General features: G+C 34.9%; 1 protein-coding gene across 1 annotated transcript in view; it reads right to left on the reverse strand.

Moving 5' to 3' along the window:
* Positions 1 to 13,724: 13,724 nt before the first annotated feature.
* LOC149540187 (DNA polymerase epsilon catalytic subunit B-like) overlaps positions 13,725 to 18,597 on the reverse strand; it is a 54,812-nt gene continuing 49,939 nt past the window's right edge. Inside the window, exons 4-8 of the mRNA XM_089802665.1 lie at positions 16,015 to 16,102; positions 15,655 to 15,887; positions 15,036 to 15,212; positions 13,922 to 13,989; positions 13,725 to 13,818 (exon numbers count right to left, since the gene is read on the reverse strand). Coding sequence (XP_089658791.1) covers positions 13,725 to 13,818; positions 13,922 to 13,989; positions 15,036 to 15,212; positions 15,655 to 15,887; positions 16,015 to 16,102 — 660 coding nt within the window. The remainder of the gene's footprint in view (positions 13,819 to 13,921; positions 13,990 to 15,035; positions 15,213 to 15,654; positions 15,888 to 16,014; positions 16,103 to 18,597) is intronic.

Here is an 18,597-nt window from a genome sequence, read left to right on the forward strand (position 1 = left end):
GAGAAATTTCAAGGTAGTTGCGGATAAAACTTTTGTCCCCATGATATTATCTCCTACAAGATTAAGAGTAAATGATTTTGTTCATACTCTTTCTAAACATATCAATGAGTATGCAAATATTATAGAAGGATTTATATGCGGATCTACATATTTGATGACTTATATGGCAGATCTTCACTAGTGATCTCTTACTCTATTTTGACTTACCATATATCCAAAGGTGTCATTTGAGATCACTTAAGATTGAGAATGAGGGGATATTGTCATAGGGATTAAATGCATTTTAATGTATATAATTTTTTAGGTGTTTTTTCAAATACAATTAAATAATATGATATTCTTTTTTGGGTAAATCTCAATAGTTGACTTATTATTTTTTGTGGTTTTTTAATGCCTAGTTCCCCCTACACAGTCAATTAACCACCCATAAATTATCCTTATCTAGGGTTTTCATAAATAATTTTTAGATTCAGTTTCTAATATAGGGAGGGGGTTATAATGCAATGGATGATTTTTAATGCTTTTTTTAGCTTTCATAATTTCAATTCTACTGAAATGGAATAAATTTGATAAAATGTCATTCAGCTATCAAAATTTATGGAGTTCTCATTGTTGTCAATATTAAGCAACACTTTTATGCCCTCTACATCCCCTGTTTTGTGAGGTACAATAGTTTTATGATGGAGTTTAGATATTCTAAGTTTCAAATTTATTCTTCATAGTTCTTCCCCATTTTTCCTCTCTTCTCTCTTTGCTACCATTAGCAAAGGTCTATACAAAAAAATTTGGAAAAATAACTTTAAAAACTCACTAAATCTAGGGCAAGTGACATACCTCATGGTTCTGTATTAATTACACCATCAACTAAGTCTCTCACTATTTTCAAATCTACAAAAGGGTATAATAGAGATAATTCAAAAAATTTTAAAATATAGAGACAAGTCATACCTTCTTAATAAAGGAGGAAACATCACCATCTTCATTGGCTTTGATAGATATCCATTACAAATTCTCCCATTGCTTCCTTCATTATTTTTAATTTCTTATTCACTCACCCATTACTTAGATAATATCACAAACATATTAGAGCATTCTTTGGTAAGATATAGTATTCTTATTTGATTACTATGCATGTAATATTGGTATATTGAACTACAACATTTTTCTTTTCCTTGTTCTTAACTATTTCCTCCTTGCTACTCTTTAGTTTCTATAGTAGATGCCCCTATCTCATTCACTATTTAGTCACTTAATGTATTGTGTAAAATTATACTAAAAAGGAATTCAAAAACTATTTGTGAAAGAGAATTGAAAAGATAAAGTATCTGAGTTCATTACAAACTCAAGTTATATTGAGAAGAAATACCTCCACTCACAAAATTTCCTTCCTATTTCTAGTGGCTAGTAGTAGCATGAGTACGTTTAGCCCACTACAAGAGGTATGTTGTATAGTATAACTATAGAAATCCAAAAGAAATATAGAGATTTTACCTTTTTAGAGATGATTTTAACTTTTAATTTTTAAATAGATTGAAGAAAGAGGATTTAGATTTTTTTTGGCATGAATGTTTTTGAATTGTTTACAAAGATTCTTTTTGGATCTCTACACCAAACCCATGTGCAGTTATTTGGTGATGGCTCTTAAGCTCGAGTGTTTTTCCCTATCATAGGATATGTTCCAAATAAGTGTCTTAAACCCTACCTTTTGGGGGTAAAATCAAACCAGGGTGCCATCATTTATTCCTAATGCTAAAAGGGAAAGGATTCCCTAAAATTATAGGGCTCTTCTAGCTCAAAAACCTACTAGAAAGAGGCTTTTTCAACTTATGGAGAGAAAGAAGACTAATGTTTCCCTATCCTTGGTAACTGATGTTTCTATAATCCATGAATTTCTCCACATTGTAGAATCTCTTGGCCCTAAGATTTGTGTTTTGAAAACACATGTTGACATACTATTAGAATTTACTCATAATTTTGGGGTACAAATTAAAGCAATTGCAAATAAGAATGATATTATTATTTTTGAAGATAGGAAGCTTTTTGACATAGGAAATAAAATTATCATGTAATATGAAGGTGGAATTTTTAAGATTATGGAGTGGGAAAATATTGTTAATGCACTATTCTAGTTTTGGTAGGAAAACTTATAAAGAAATCAAATTACTTGGTTCTCTAATTTTGAATGTGATAAAATTAGATGGTTAAAAATCCAAGGGTGATTATAACTGAATATGCTCTAAAATCTACCTATAGAAGGATCGTGCACAAAAAACATAGAGAGAATGAAACCTAGGGCATCTAAAAAAATTTTAGCTACCAATGAAAGACAACATAAGATCAATTAATTGGAAAAAATAGACTTTTAACATCCCTAAAACAACTTAACAATTTGAAAAGATCCCTACCTTGTGTTGAAATCTTCCCAAGTAGGCAATTCGCCTGCGAAAAAATAACGTTGACATGGTGAGTGAGCTAAGTATCAAGCATCTCCATAGTCTTTACCATGCTTGGGGCACATTAGTATCATTTTAAGGGGAAGGAAGTGAAATCAATATTTATGGGTTTTCACAAAACATTGTTAGGCTTCACATAACACATGCCAAATGATCAGATGAATGGTATCCTTTTAGTAGCAAATTCGTTGAGAGAGACATTTAACAATGGTTAATGAAACAATACTCTCCTTCCAATTTGATAGTCATTTGCGAAAAGAAAATGGTATCTCATATTTTAATTAGTATTTAGTGGAAGTTTTACCATATGTTTTACTTATCATTTTTTTTTAACAAAATAATTTTATTAATAAATTTAATAATTTGATTTTTTTATAGATGATAAATATTATGTACAAGTATTATAAAAGTTAATATTAAATAAGTAGACAATAATTTACAAAATACTATATGGAATCTTTAATTACATAGAATTTTTTTCTAATTTTTTAATGTATTAAATTTTTTTTTTTATAGAAAAATAGTATTATATAATTATATATTAACATATGCACAACTACTTGTGAATTATAATCAAATATTAATTTTTGTTATAAAATAATAAGTATTCAATTATTATTGTAGTTTTTTCTATTAAAACTACCATGTAATCATCTAATATTCTATAATTATCTAATTAAAGCTAATCAAGTTTGGAAATAAAAGTAGCACATAAAATATATGTTGGTTTAAAGAATAATTTTGATAGCTGAGTGTCAATACACTTAACCATTTTTCACTAAACATGTCGAGCAAAGAGTAGGTGCCGAGTGATATCAAGTGCCGAGTTATTCAAGTGCTGAGTAATATCAAGTGTCGAGTAACATAAGGTGCCGAGTGATACAGTTTTGTTTAGGTGTTGAGTTATCCAGGAAATAGCATGTGCTGAGCATCAGTAATTCTTTAGGAGTCGAGTAACTCGGGATATCAGCATAAGAGTTTGTAATTGCACAAGCTATGATGTAAACCATTTTTGTAGCCGACATAAGGTAAATCTCGAAGATCTAGAGATAAGAATGAATCTTTTACATTTTCTATACAATCTGCATGCAGCCAATTGGAAAATTGGAAAGGCATGCAACCAATCAGCAAAAAGGAAAGTATTGAGTGAGAAATTGAGATTCAATGTGGATCGTAGATCCATATCTAACCCTAAGTCTTTGAAGTCTTTTTAAGGAAGACAATAAGATTCACTGTAATGATGATGAGAGAAGGAGAATAGTGTTAAGGGAAAAACATAATGGAATTCAGTGAAAGAAGACATAGAGAGTAAGAGCAGCAATTCAATATTCAGTTGATTAGAACAAAGCAAAGGAGATGAATAGAAATCAGATCTCAGAGGATCGAAATTAGAGAGAGAGCCAGAACAAGTGCCTTCATTTAGCAATCAAGGATTGCAAACTATTAGGTTTATAATACCTAATACTCTCTTACCATTGTATTAGAAAGGAAATCCAATGTAGATAGGTTGGCTTAACAGCTATTTGTAGATCCTTATCAAAAGGTGATTAAATCCTTTAACAGGTGACACTTCATGTTAAGTGTTTGTAAATCCTTTAACCAGGTCACTATTGACATAGTGTAAAGCCTTTAATAGGGTAGGCCTCTAACAGGGTAGACCATCAGAAGTGGTTAAACAATATTATTGCACTGAATTTTTGTGGGTATCATCCCCACCCCAGTTTTACCTTCTTATTTCTAGAGGGTTTCTAGGTTACCAAATTCCAGTGTTATGTGTTGATGATGCATGTCTTAGTTTCATATTTTCATGATGTATTTACATGCATACAATTTACTTTTAGATAAAAAATTTATCGGATAAACTGTAATACTTCTAATTCACCCCCTCCCCCTCTCATCAGTATTCTTTCCATATTTGAATATTCCAACAATTGGTATCAGAGAGGATTAGGTTCTCACAAGAAAAAGCCTAACAACTTGGAGGAAAAGATCTAAAGATGGAAGTTTTCGAGCTTGGAAAGATCATTGAAAATCAGGTGATAGATGTGCAACTTGCTCTGCATAGCTTGGAGGAATCTAGAGATAAGTTGAGAAACTCATTGAAAAGAAGGAAGGATTTAGCCATAGCCGAAAATGAGATAAACTATAAGGAGATTGATACCACAAATATATTTTCCAATGGAGATACTAAAGAGTTTGATGTAGCAATTACAGAATTGATGGAGAAAAACAAAGTTCAAATAGATGAGATAAGATCTCTCAAGATGGAACATGAATCATAGGCCATAATGTTATGTGAAATCCTTGAACAAAAGAAAAGAGTAGTTGAAGATAAAGCTATGATGAAAAATGAAAAAAGGGATCTTGTAAACAGACTTGAAGAAAAATGTACTGAATTAACAAGGATCTCAAACATGTAGATGGATACACTTGCCCAAATGATGAACCTTCATCATGAACTTAATGTGAAAGACATTGAGATCTCTACACTAAAGATGTAGAATGAACAATTGCAGAATGACTTAAGAAGAGAAAAGGAAATTTCAGAAAGCTTCAACAAACCCAATGAATCCATCAAGTATTTTGAGCAATTACTAAAATCCCCAAGATCAACCCATGATACATTAGGACTTGGAAACAACAGCACTGAAGTTGGAGAATCATCAAAGAGTGCTAAACAAAGAAGCGACAATGGTAAAAATGTCAAACTTACATGTCATTTTTGTGGAAAGAAAGGGCATACATCTAATGTATGTAGAAACAAGAATGCCCATCAGCATGATAAGCCTAACAATGTAAACTATTGTCATAAGTGCAAGAAGCAAGGTCATCAAGCATATGAATGTAGAACCAAGACTATTAAGACATCAAGATTTGAGGGTCACTATCATAATTGCAATAAATATGGACATAGAGCTTTTGAATGCAGATCAAAGCCTATGTGGACATCAAATCAACCAGCAAAGACATCAAACCATGAATTTTGGGATTACAACACTAGGTACAGTTGTCACTATTGTCAAGAATATGGACATATACCCCAAAATTGCATAAGAACACATTTTAAGGGAAACTATAAAAGATGGTTGAGTCAAACCACATGTTTCAGTTGCTTAAAAACTAGTCATATCAGCAGGAATTTCCCAACAAGGTCAAAGACATCAAGTTCTAAGTTCAACAATGGAAAGGAAAAGATAGATGTTGAACACATCAGAAGTGAGATGAATAAGACATGGAAGAAGAAAGATGAGTGTAGCACATCAAGTGCAGAGGTCACTTCACCTAATAGGTCAAGTGATCACACTTCATCAAATTAAGCAAGAATGGGTGTGTGAGATTGATAAACTAAGTTACATCATACATCAATCCCAAAACATAGAACAACTACAAAGAAGAAATCAGCATAAGCAAAGATGCTAAATTAAGAGTCTTGCAAAATCTACCAAAATTGTCTTTAGGTACCGAGTTGCTAATAGCGACCGAGTTGATAGATGATGTCGAGCTATGAAATATCAATGGGAGCTGAGTGAAGTGAAACACAATGAGTGCCAAGTCATGTCAAAATCCTTCAAGTGCTGAGTAGATAGTTGTCAGTGCACTAAGCATTAATTACTCTATTTTGAAGAGTACATAGTTCAATTTTTAATCATTTCTTACCATTCAAACATGAAGCAAAGATGAGAAGAGCGCAGAAGATCAAGGCCAGCTTAGAAGCCATTTCTGAAGATTTCCACAGTGATTCAGCACGAGTCTCATCTATTTGAGGTATTTTACTTAAGTGCTGAGCTACGTAGTGTTTATAAACTTGTTTAAACTGTAAACCCTAGTTTAGCAAACAATGGCATCTGGGTCTGGAACCACTAAGAGCAAAGAGAGTCATGAGATACAGTTGGTTAGTAATGAAGTTAAGAAACCAGAATTCAAGCTCATTCCAGAAGTTGCATATAAGAATGATCCCGCAGGTGCATTATAAGTTATTCCTGATAAAGTTGTTATGGTCCAAGATGTTCGCAGATGCTATAACTACAAAATTAGAGCCATAGGAGATTTAGAAATTCACAATTCATATGAAAAACCATGTGAAAACAAGATACTAAAAGATGAGTTATTAATAGTCGAGAGAAAAGGATTGACCAAAACCCTAGAATTTTTTATTGTTTTCAAAGTTGAATGGGTACGCATAGTTTTGAGTAGAATACATGATGGAGCCTTTTTGTTAGAAAGAGGACCATTGAAATTCACCAAGAGAATTGTTCATAGGGTTACTGGTATTCCAACCCTAGATCAGCCAAAGACCCTGCGTAGTGACAAAAGGGAAGTAATAGAGAGAAACACGAGTGCTAAATGGAATAATAGGGGAATGACTATTGACACAATCATAGAACCCCTACTAGATTTTTCTATGAGAATCATCTCACACAAATTCTATCAGTCAAGCAGGTTAAACAGTGTGCCTTGTATAGAAGTTGATGTTGCATACAAATTGATTAAAAAGGATCATACCTATGATATAGCAGAGCTCATGTTTCAATAGATTAATGAGAATCTGGGAGCTATAAGGAAGAGCAAGGGATCTCAGTGCAAATTTGGATCATTTTTGGTGTGCATGTTTTTCTATCTAATGAAATAATTCCCTTCTGTGGGTAAGGTGAGATGAAGTTCAGACAAAACAATTGTTGAACAAATCAATGGATATATTGAACAGATGGGTGATAATTTTGATGCCCAAATGACTAGTTACTTTGAGGACTTCAAATAGTCCATGAAACAAAGAATGAGGATTCTAGTCTCATTGACTAACAAATATGAAAAAGACATTTGTTTTCTTGTAGATATTGATTATTCCTATATACAAGCAGTCATACCTAGAGTAAGATGGCTTAGGCCACTAGGCTATGAACTCGACATTGATCAAGCCTCTGGAGCAATAACAGCCCTCCTTGCAGAAGAAGTTGATAAGAATGCAAAAGCCTTTGGAACCTATGATGTTGTAAAATCAAGGGTGATAATAGATTTGAAAACTACCTCAACAATAAAGAAGAAAGAAAAATTGGTACGGAAAATCAAACAAAAATTTGGTGTTGGAGAAGAAGGAATAGCAAAAGAGAAAGAAGAAGACATTGAAGATGAGGAAGATGAACCACAAGGTCTGACTCAAGGGTTAGGAGAAGACAAAGAGGAAAGTGCTAAGGAAGAAGAAGCCAAGGAAGCACAAGTTGAAACCAAGGTCACAAAAAGAAAGGCCACAACTACTCCTGCTCCTCAACCCAAGGGAAAGAAAGTAGTTGCTCCAGCACCAAAGAGACCTACTGCAAGGGCTGCAGCACAAAAAGCCCAAGAGGAGGCAAGAGAGAAAGAGAAAACTTCAAAGAAGACTGTTGTTGAGCCAAAGAAGAAAAGAAAATTTGTTGCCCAGCCTAAAATAGATGAGGAGAAGACTGAGTCAGAGGACAACAGCCAATTTCAAGTGGTAAGGCACAAACCTCAGACTACTATTGATAAATTATGTTCAAAGATCAAGAATGATGATTTGAAAGGTTTAAAGAACCTAACTTTTTCTAAGCTCACCAAAGAAGAACAAAATAAATTAGAGGAATCAGTGTATGCTATGATGGCTAAGTATAAGCACACACCTCTAGAATTAGATGAATCAATACCTAAAGAATTGTACAAAATTGTAGAGGATAAATGGCATTTTTGTTTACAAATGGAAAGCAGATAAGGGAATCAACATTAGCTAGATTGTTGCCTGATTTGACTAAAGATCAAGTAACAAATACAGTCAAAAGGCATAACAATAGATTCACTCCCAAACATAGAGCTTTCAGCATTTTACAGAACAAAATTGAGGAGGTAGTTACAAAATCCACAAGATTGTGGAAGATAGTTTACAAGAAAATAGAAGATGTGTATAATGAATAATATAAGGTAGAGGCAAGTGTCAAGATAAAGGAGAAGAAGGCATCAGGAATCAAAGAAAAAGAAAAGGAACAAGTGGAGAAGAAGGTTGAAGAAGAAAAGGAAGATGAAAAGGCACATATAGAGGAGAAAGAGGAAGAGAAAGATACAGATGTGCAACAAGATCAAAGTGTGCAAGACACACAGGTATCCCCTCCTAGTCCTCCTCATGCCACCATCACACCTATAGATATTATCAAAATCAAGGATGTTACAGAAACTTCAAGTCCAAACATCAATCCATTAACTGTAGAGGATTTAGAAATCCTTAACCAATCAACACTAGTAGCAAGATTATGTTAAAATCCTATATTAGTCAGTGTTGATGAATTGCAGAATCTAGTAGTCAAAACAAAGGCAGTCAAGGTGAAAACACAAGAACCACCTTCGATCATACAACCTACTGGTATTCTATTCCTTCCTCCACCACCTCCACTAAGTTTAGTCATTGACACACTTCAGATGTTGAGTACAATAGCAGGGGAAATTAAAGAAACATATGAACAACTAGCAATTTCAACCCCACCTAGTGATCATCAAAAGGATATACAAGCTGAAGAAAAAGATGAGACAAGCAAGAAGGAGGAGTCTACAATACAAACATTGGTTGCATTACCCAAATCTGGTACTCCAACACAAATTCTTCAACAGCTGAGCACCGATTAGGTTACAATTGCAAATCAGGACACCAGGCTCGAGCTCATCAAAGGTAGTTAGGAAACTTCACTATGGAATTCATGAGCTTGATGAAGAAATAAAGATTCCATATTATGAATCCAAAACTCTCACTGAAGAGAAGATCAATGAAATTCAGAGTGCATTGGATAGAAGAAGGAGACAAGAAGCACTAAGAAGAGAACACAAGCACAAGCTTACCTTGAATGAAATCAAAGACATATTCACAGAAGCTTTCTGCTTACAATCTCTAGATGAGTTAAGGCCAATTGTAGAGCAATTATCTGATATAGTTGACCGGGTGACTAGTGAAGACCAGGAAACAAACGCCAAACTACTGGAATGGTCAGAAAGAAAATTCCAAAGCAAGGTAGAAACAAGAAAATATTCGATGATATAGCACTAGCACAAGTAGAGCTGGCTAAGAAAATTGAAATAGTCAAAACTATACTTGGAAACATATTTTCCTTGTACAACAAGCTGTGTGACTTTTCCACATTCACACAGGATACTAGCTAGAAGATACTGAGCTTGGAGAAAAATTTGAAGATTTCTAGCATGCAACTCCCTACAAATCCAGCTCAGAGTGAGAAGCATTTTTCCCAATCACTTCACACACAAAGAGAGTTAGTTGTCTTAGCAGTAGAGGAAGCAACCACAAAAGCTAAATTGATGCAAATTCAATCCTCTATCACTTCTCATTTGGAAATCACTAGTACATTTGAGACCATTTTTCGACCATTATTGGTTGAAATTTCAACCCAATTTTTGACCAAACTTCGACCAACCCATTGGTCAGAATTTTTTCGGTTGAAATTTTGACCAACCTTCTGGTTGGTCAAAATTTTGACTAATACATTGGTCAAAAAACCTCCATAGCCATGGTGCAAGTTCTGCCAGGAATTGGTCAAAATTTTGACCAATGAAGGTAGAAAATTTCGACCAACAAAGTTAGAAATTTTGACCAATGAAGGAAAAAAATTTCACCAATAAAGGTAGAAATTTTGACCAATGAAGGTCAAAAATTTTGACCAATAAAGGTAGAAATTTCAACCAATGAAGGTCAAAAATTTTGACCAATGAAGGTAGAAATTTTGACCAATGAAGGTCAAAAATTTTGACCAATTAAGGTAGAAATTTCAACCAATGAAGGTAGAAATTTCTACCAACAAGTAGGTGTAAAATTTTTTTCACGCATTCTATAAAATAGTCACATGCCTTGCATATGATATGACATTTTGCATGCATCTTGCACTCTCTCATCCGGCTGATAATGGATTATGGAGAGTGATCTGAAACCATGATGCTAAAAAACAAACACAATCAAATCCAAAACGAACTTACATTACAAATGGATTGTGGAAATCTAAAATTGCTAATTTTGCATGCATGTCTACTAGGACAAATATATGTTTAAGTTGTGATTGTCCTAGTAGACATGCATGCAATTTTACCAATATCAAATTTCCACAATCTATTTGTAGTGCACGTTCATTTTGGATTTTATTGTGTGTTTTTCAGCATCATGGTTTCAGATCACTCTACGTAATCCATCATTAGCTAGATGAGAGAGAGTGTAGGATGCATGCAAAATGTCATATCATACGCAAGGCATGTGAACTATTTTATAGAATGCCTGAAAAACACTGACAGTAACTAATACGAAAAATATATAATTAGTTATATGATTGAGACAAATCATGTACTAGTGAGTTGGTCAAAATTTCAACTAGATAAATTTTGACCAATGGGTTGGTCAAATTTGGTCAAAAATTGGGTCAAAAATTTGATCAATGAAGGTCAAAAAATGAACCCAAATGCACTAGTGCAAGTATGCTCACCAAGTTGACTCTTTGAGTTCGATCATCAAGTCACCCCACCAAAGTGCCTCATCAAGGTTAGTCTTTAGGTCCACTCATCGAGCTTGCTCACCAAGTCAGCTCACCATGTCATGTCTCTAAGTGGCCTCGCTAAGTCAGCTTGCCAACTTGCCCCACCAAGTTGCCACTTTAAGCCCACTCACCATGTTAGATCACTAGGCTGACTCCCCAAGTTAGCTCACCAAGCTAACAATTGAAGTACGTTCACCAAGTTGACTCTCTAAGTTTTCTCACCAAGTCTGCCCCCTAGGCCACCTCTCCAGGTCAGCTCACCAAGTCACCCCCACCCAGTCACCTCAACGAGTTGACTCATTAAGTCAGCTTATGAAGTCGACTCACCCAGTGGTTTTACCACCTTGCCCCAGCAAGTGGGCTCACTCAGTGTGCTTATGAAGTTGCCCCATAGAGTTGCTTCTCTAAGCTCGCTCACCATGTAAACTCACTTGGTCGGCATGCCAAGTTGACACTTTAAGTTTTCTCTTCAAGTCACCCAACCAAAGCACCTCATCAAGATTAGTCTTTAAGTACACTTAGTAGGTCAGCTCACCAAGTCACTTCATGAAGTTGCCTCACCAAGTGGCCTCGATAAGTTAGCTCACCAACTTGCACCACCAAGTCGCCACTTTAAGTTGACTCGCCATATCAGCTTGTTAGGCCAACTCCCATAGTCAGCTCACCAAGATGACAATTCAAGTATGCTCACCAAGTCAACTCTTTAAGTTCACTCACCAAATCTGTCCCCTAGGTCAACTCTCCAGGTTAGCCCACCAAGTCACCCCCACCGAGTCACCTCAATGAGTTGACTCTTTAAGTTAGCTCACCAAGTCTATTGTTCAAGTACACACGCTAGGTCAGCTCGCCAAGCTAGCCTACCAATTCATGTCACCAAGTTGCCTCACCAAGTCGGCTCACCCACATGTCCCACCAAGTCCCCAAGTCTGCTCGCCAAGCTGACAATTCAAGTGCGCTCACCAAGTTGACTCTTTAAGTTTTCTCACCAAGCCCATCCCCTAGGTCAACTCGCCAAGTCAGTCCCACCCAGTCACCTTAATGAGTTGACTCTTTCAATCAACTCACCAAGTCTACTGTTCAAGTACGCATGCTAGGTTAGCTCGCTAAGCCAGCCCACCAAGTCATGTCACCAAGTCGATTGTTCGAGTACACTCACAAATTTGACTCTTTAAGTTCTCTCATCAAGTCACCCCACCAAATCACCTCATCAAGGTCATTCTTTAAGTCTGCTCACCAAGTCAGCTCACCAAGTTGCCACACCAAGTTGACTCACCTCTCGCCTCACCAAGTGGACTCACTAAGTCAGCTCACCAACTTGCCCCACCAAGTTGACTATTCAAGTATGCTCGCCAAGTTGACTCTTTGAGTTCGGTCATCAAGTCACCCCACCAAAGTGCCTCATCAAGGTCAGTCTTTAGGTCTGCTCATCGAGCTTGCTCACCAAGTCAGCTCACCATGTCGCGTCTCTAAGTGGCCTCGCTAAGTCAGCTCACCAACTTGCCCCACCAAGTTGCCACTTTAAGCCCACTCACCATGTTAGATCGCTAGACCGGCTCCCCAAGTCAGCTCACCAAGCTGACAATTGAAGTATGCTCATCAAGTCAACTCTCTAAGTTTAGTCACCAAGTTTGCCCCCTATTCCAACTCTCCAGGTTAGCTCACCAAGTCACCCCCACTTGCCCCACCAACTCGCCACTTTAAGTTGACTCGCCATGTCAACTCGCCAAGCCAACAATTCAAGTATGCTCACCAAGCAAACTCTTTATGTTTGCTCACCAAGTCCACCCCCTAGGTCAGCTCACCAAGTCACCCCCACCCAGTGCTTATTGTGAACAAACCAATCTGGATCATAAGAGAAGTGATTAGAGATTATTATGAAAGGGTGCGACTGAAAAGAGATATAACTCACGTCATTTACAACATGACTAATCATTTCTAATGAAAGCTATAAAAAGGTAGTTCTATCATTCAACTTAGGATGATTGGAAGAACTTATTATATTTTGTATCTCACAATGATCACTCTGTAAGAGAGCATATTGCCTTTGGCACCCATTCAGTGCAGGCATATAAAGTCTACCATCAAAAATGGCATCATCTTTGAGTATATTTATATTGTCATATCAGACAACTTATCACAATATTTAGAGCATAAATATAAAGTTATATCAAAGACGGCCTGCATATTTGCAAATTCTTACTTGTATATCAGACACAACGAATAGTACAAGGTACTGAGAATTTCCTTAGTCATTACATGTAATTTCCTGTATATCAAAAATAGCAAATATATATCATCTTGATTGTTATGCAATCATAATTATTTTGATCTGAACCATACTGTATATGCATTTTGAATTAAGAATCATTCAAATATTAATTTAATACAAGAAACTGTTTCTATATTCATTGAATTGTGAAGAATTCAAGTAGTATCTCGTAATCAGAAACATAAGGAAATTACAACCACAAAATTATGTGACTAAGAAGTGAGTCTGTAGAGTCTGTAATTGCTCATTTTACTATAGACAACATTTTCGTAAGAAGCTTTACCCTAGTCAAGAATTGATACTCTAATGACACATACTCACAACCACTAGTTTTCTGTCCACCAGAGTCCTTGCCAATATTTGAAGGTTACATATGATGCATGACTACTACTAGGATTTTCTCCACAAAAAGAAATTCATGTTATCATAAAAGCTATTGTCTAGTAACATCCTGGAAAATCTCGTGCCTCTAAATTTCTAATGATGTCTGTATATGTCGGATCCCAATTGTGACGGTCGCAAATAACACATTACATATCTTCCTAGAATGTTCTTGACAGGAAGAGATCCCCTATTTTAAAATAAGACAAATTAGAGTCAATCATTTAAAAGTCAAATATACAAATATAGGTGGCACACAATCTATTAGAAATTTAAGCTTCCACTCTACTTACCAAACATGAGAGTCACAGTTGTTGTTTCGGTTATTGTCCATCACAAAAACATAGCCATGAGGCACATGCTGCAAATGGATATAACATGAAATGTAGAGATTTTAGTTAACTTGTTTATTGATTGTGTAATCAATGAATAACAAAAGGATATGTGATGTGTGAAACCTCTATCTTTATGGAACACATTCAAACAATCAGCAAGGTTGGATTTTTAATCAGTTCAATGTTTGGTTTGATATGAAATTTCAAAGTCTGGAAGGAATTACTCTGGTAAGAAGCAGAATTCTGATTTGCTTGAGAACATCCACAATCAGAATCAGAACTACAAGGTTCTAGTGATGAATCTTTTGGTCCATCCAAGCTATATGGTGAAAAACTTGTATAGATGTCATAGATAAGCAACAGCATCCACTGCAATGCCATAGATGTCTGAGTAAACAATAGTTGATCTTGGTAGTGAGCTCTCCAAGTTGGAGAGAGTAGGTGCCCAGTTTCTATTGAAGCAGGGTGATGCATCATTTATTCTTACATTGCATGGCCTCCCTACCATAGCAAGAAATGTTATATTTTAAGGTGAACATCCCAAGATTGACAGCCCTGCTACTATGAACTTTCTGGCTCCAGCATTGTATAGATCCTAGCATAGTTACTGTTAACATTTCCTATATTGAAGAAATAACTAACACCCCAATCAGCATTCCCTGCAGCCAAGTAGTAAAGTGCATTGCTTACAATACTCGAAGCATGCTTTGCCCCAACAACAGTTTTTATTCAAGATGTATATTCCCTAAAATACTGTACTTGCTTCCACAATGCTCATTTAACAATACCTACACCAGTCAGTAGACACCAAAGAACCAGCAAATTCAGAGCCAAATGTTACAAACACATTGCAGAGCTAAGTCTTATATGACAAAGCATTATCTACAAAATTTGTGTTGGGTTCATTTAATAGAATTTGGAAAGATTTTAGCAAGAATATGATAAGGACCAAACTTTTGCAAGAATGGGACCAGACTTTGGGCTTGCCAATGAAGAATTTGATAACATAGTACTCAACAAAAAATTCCTGCAAAATATATTCTTTCAAAAGAAATTTTGACCAGAAAGGCACCTGATAAGCTAAAGGTTCAAGAAAAAATTTTGTAGGAAGATCAAAGCGGAAGACACCACTTTCAAGAAATTCAACATGGCCTCCAATATATGTTTCACTCTCAAGTAGATGCCCATTGTAAAACTTTTTTGGTTCAGATTGATGCTTGTTGGAACAAATGATGTTTGCCTTGAATGCCTGCAAAGGTTCATACATTAATAAAAATCCAACAATAATATCATCAAAACCCTATATTATAATCACCAAAGCACTAATAATCATGTTTAAGCCTCAAAGTACCTTTCAAAAAACTTGTGAACAAAAAGGATGAAATCGCTAAAGAAAATAAACAGATTTTTCTAGAATGAAAATCTGAGACTTGAAGAAAGCATATAAGAATAATAACACTTAATAAGATCTAGCTTGGATTTAACCAATGTTGTACCAAAATAGTAGGGAACAACCAGGAATGTAATTATTTCAATAGCCATTTCATTTACAAAAAATCTTTAAAAGTATACATTATTGAATTTCAGTTTTCTAAATGTGTGAATATTCCAAAACCTTGATAGATTTAAGTGACCCTAAATTAGATTGGAACAATTTATAAAATATTTCAAGCCATTGAAAGATTAGTCACCTGAACTATAAGCAACATTTCACAAAGAGTTCCACTGCCTTTGCGTAAAACTTCATCAGGGGGCATAGGGATTATTTTTGCTAAAGAAAAGATAAAAGGGTGTACATATGTCATGTAAAGGTAATATGTTGCAACTGCATCAAATACTAAATAGGAAGCCATTGTCTGCACAAAATAAGTATCAAAAGAACATATCATGGCACTCAGAAATGGAGAACAATGAAACCAGTACACTGAAAAATAATTTAAACAAGCAATGTAAATAGCAATGCAATATTATCTTTTACTCCTACTAGTGAAATACAAAATGAGTGAATCAAGAAATCGGCATCAATATTCAAGTGTATCATTATGACTGACCTGTGCTCTTCCATTGCAAAGCAGACCATATCCTCAGGATTTGCTTCCAATGATCATAACCATGAATGACCAAGAATAAGTCAACAGGCTGGAACATACATAAGATATAATACAAGAGAACTAGGAAAACGTGTCCTAGGACAATTAACTAAATTGTTAAGCACTGACATAATACTTGCATATTTCTAATTCGTTCTCTACATCTTAAAATAGGAATACATCTACTAAAAAAAATAAAAATCACTCAACAAATTTGAATGTGGTAGAAGAGTGATCAACAACACAGTGAATCGAGTCTATAGGTTTGTGGCATTGATGGCACTTGCTAGTTTGAGAAGAGATTCAAAAGGAGGCCTGGTTGAGGATGCATTTCAACAACAAGCAAGAGTGAAGACATGATGCATGCATCACTCTGATGAAAAGACTGGCAATGAATAACATGCAAACATATGCTTATTTTATAAACTTCAATGAAATCTATTTTCTCCTTATCAGATCAAAAGACTGCAAGACATCACTCAAGGCATTCGCATCATGATCTTAGCCAAATTATAGGAAGTCATTGTAATCAAATTACTTTCTTTCAATATAATGGGAGGAATCTCCTTTCACAGCGATTCACCAAAAAAAAAAAACTCAAAACATGTAGAAAACAAAAAGTAGAGAATGTCATTTAAAGAACTTTTTCAGTGTGCTGAAGAAAGCTGGTAGGCAATACGGTACAGAACTAGATTAAACATATACCCACCATTTTAATCTCAAACAAGACATCCACTGAATTATTATCCTATCTTAAAACAAAATCAAGATTCATGAAACTACTAATTTAAAAGGTTCATAGTGCATTTTATCCATTAAGCAAAGTGCAACTTGAGATAAAATTGTTTGAAAAGTAACCTTCAAGAACACGTGTAAAATGAAACGTACACTTTCTGCCAAGTTTGGATCAGGGATGTTCTACTTCTAGATGAAGAGGTTCTGCAAGTCTAAAATAAAACTACAACTCCAAAATCAATGACAATTTTTTTGTTTATAGTGTTACTGCTGCCACAAACATAGGAAAGATACATAAGAATATGCCCACTATTTAGAAACATCAAGATAGTAAGACACGAGATCTTGAAGGGAAAAGAAGAGGAGGTTCATAGAATTAAAATTACAATTAACGAAAAAAAAATCATTTTGGCATATATGTGAAAAAGGAAAATTCGCACAGTCTAAGCCAAGGATAAATTCCATTTTAATTTCAGGCTAGGCATAAAATGCATTCACCAAGCACAAATGATTAAATAATATCTAGAGCAAGTCTTGATCTATTTCTCTAAATTTAAGCTCCTTCTAAACATACTATAGAAACTTTAACAAAAAGCTATTTAACTATTAGAAGTTATAGTGTTTTGATAGATAGAACTAGCACCTTCAGGCCCTAGCTACCTTGTGGTAGATAACTGTCACGCTTGACCCAAGAAAAACAATCTAGGTGGCATGCAAATTTAGCACGGCATCCACCTTGAATTTTATCACAATGGAAGCCAAGTTCTTGCAATCAACCAACAGTAATATCAGAATGATACAGTATCTTCACATAATGCAAACAACTTTAGGATAACGATTTACTGGAGATGAAAACTTATAAGCAGCCAAACACAAATTAACAAATCACTTTGATAGGGTCTAGGTGAGAAATTGCAAAACCTTCTCCTATTTGAAAACATAAATTAAACTTGAATTTTAAACTATATTAGTTTTCATGAATAAGGGGACTAGGAAAACAGCATTAGAGTGTCAGTCTCAAATAATAATCAACTGGAAATGATATAGGAAGAGTTGTTCCTAGAGCAAGAGAATAAAATAAATCAAAAGAGAGAAATATACATACAACATTTTAAGTTTTACTTTTAATTTTAATTCTATCCAAACATAGGAAAAGTTAATTCTAAAGCTCACACAAGTCCCAGCTAAAAATATTTTTTGTAAAATAGACTTAATTAATGGGATCATGAGACTGAAGCCTAAGAAGCATCAATGCATTCAGACCTAGACAAATGAGGTAAGAAAAGAGTAAAACATTCTAACCATAATTGCAAAACTTGTTTAGTACTCACAAGCTAGATTGCTACACAAGTTGTTATTAAATTCATGGTGATTCTTCCCTATAAAACTGATTTGGCAGTAGGGAAAAACAAAAATTTTGTGCTAATACTTGTCCAAATCCACATTAAAACCTTTTTCTGCCTATAGTTTTTAAGAAAAACATTATTTTTCACTTCATTTCCAAACACAATTGGCAACTTAGTGTAATTAATCTTTCATATTTTACTTCATTTATGAATTTAAGTTATCTTGGTCGTGCATTTCATATTTTATAGTTCAGTATGTCAACAACAAAGGGTTTTTTATCAACAAAAGTATGAATAATATTTTGTCACATGCTTGTCCTAAGGTCAAATGGGATAAGTATGAGTCGTAAATGATCTTGGACACATGACAGAACCATCAGTTCAAATCACCAAGAGACATGTTAAAGTGCTAAAATCAGAAACATATTGCAACCAACTTTGGTCCCTGGTGCAACATATCCAA

Source organism: Cupressus sempervirens, chromosome 9, assembly GCF_028749045.1.
Source record: "Cupressus sempervirens isolate cs-2001-9-10 chromosome 9, ASM2874904v1, whole genome shotgun sequence".
NCBI classification, from domain to species: domain Eukaryota; kingdom Viridiplantae; phylum Streptophyta; class Pinopsida; order Cupressales; family Cupressaceae; genus Cupressus; species Cupressus sempervirens.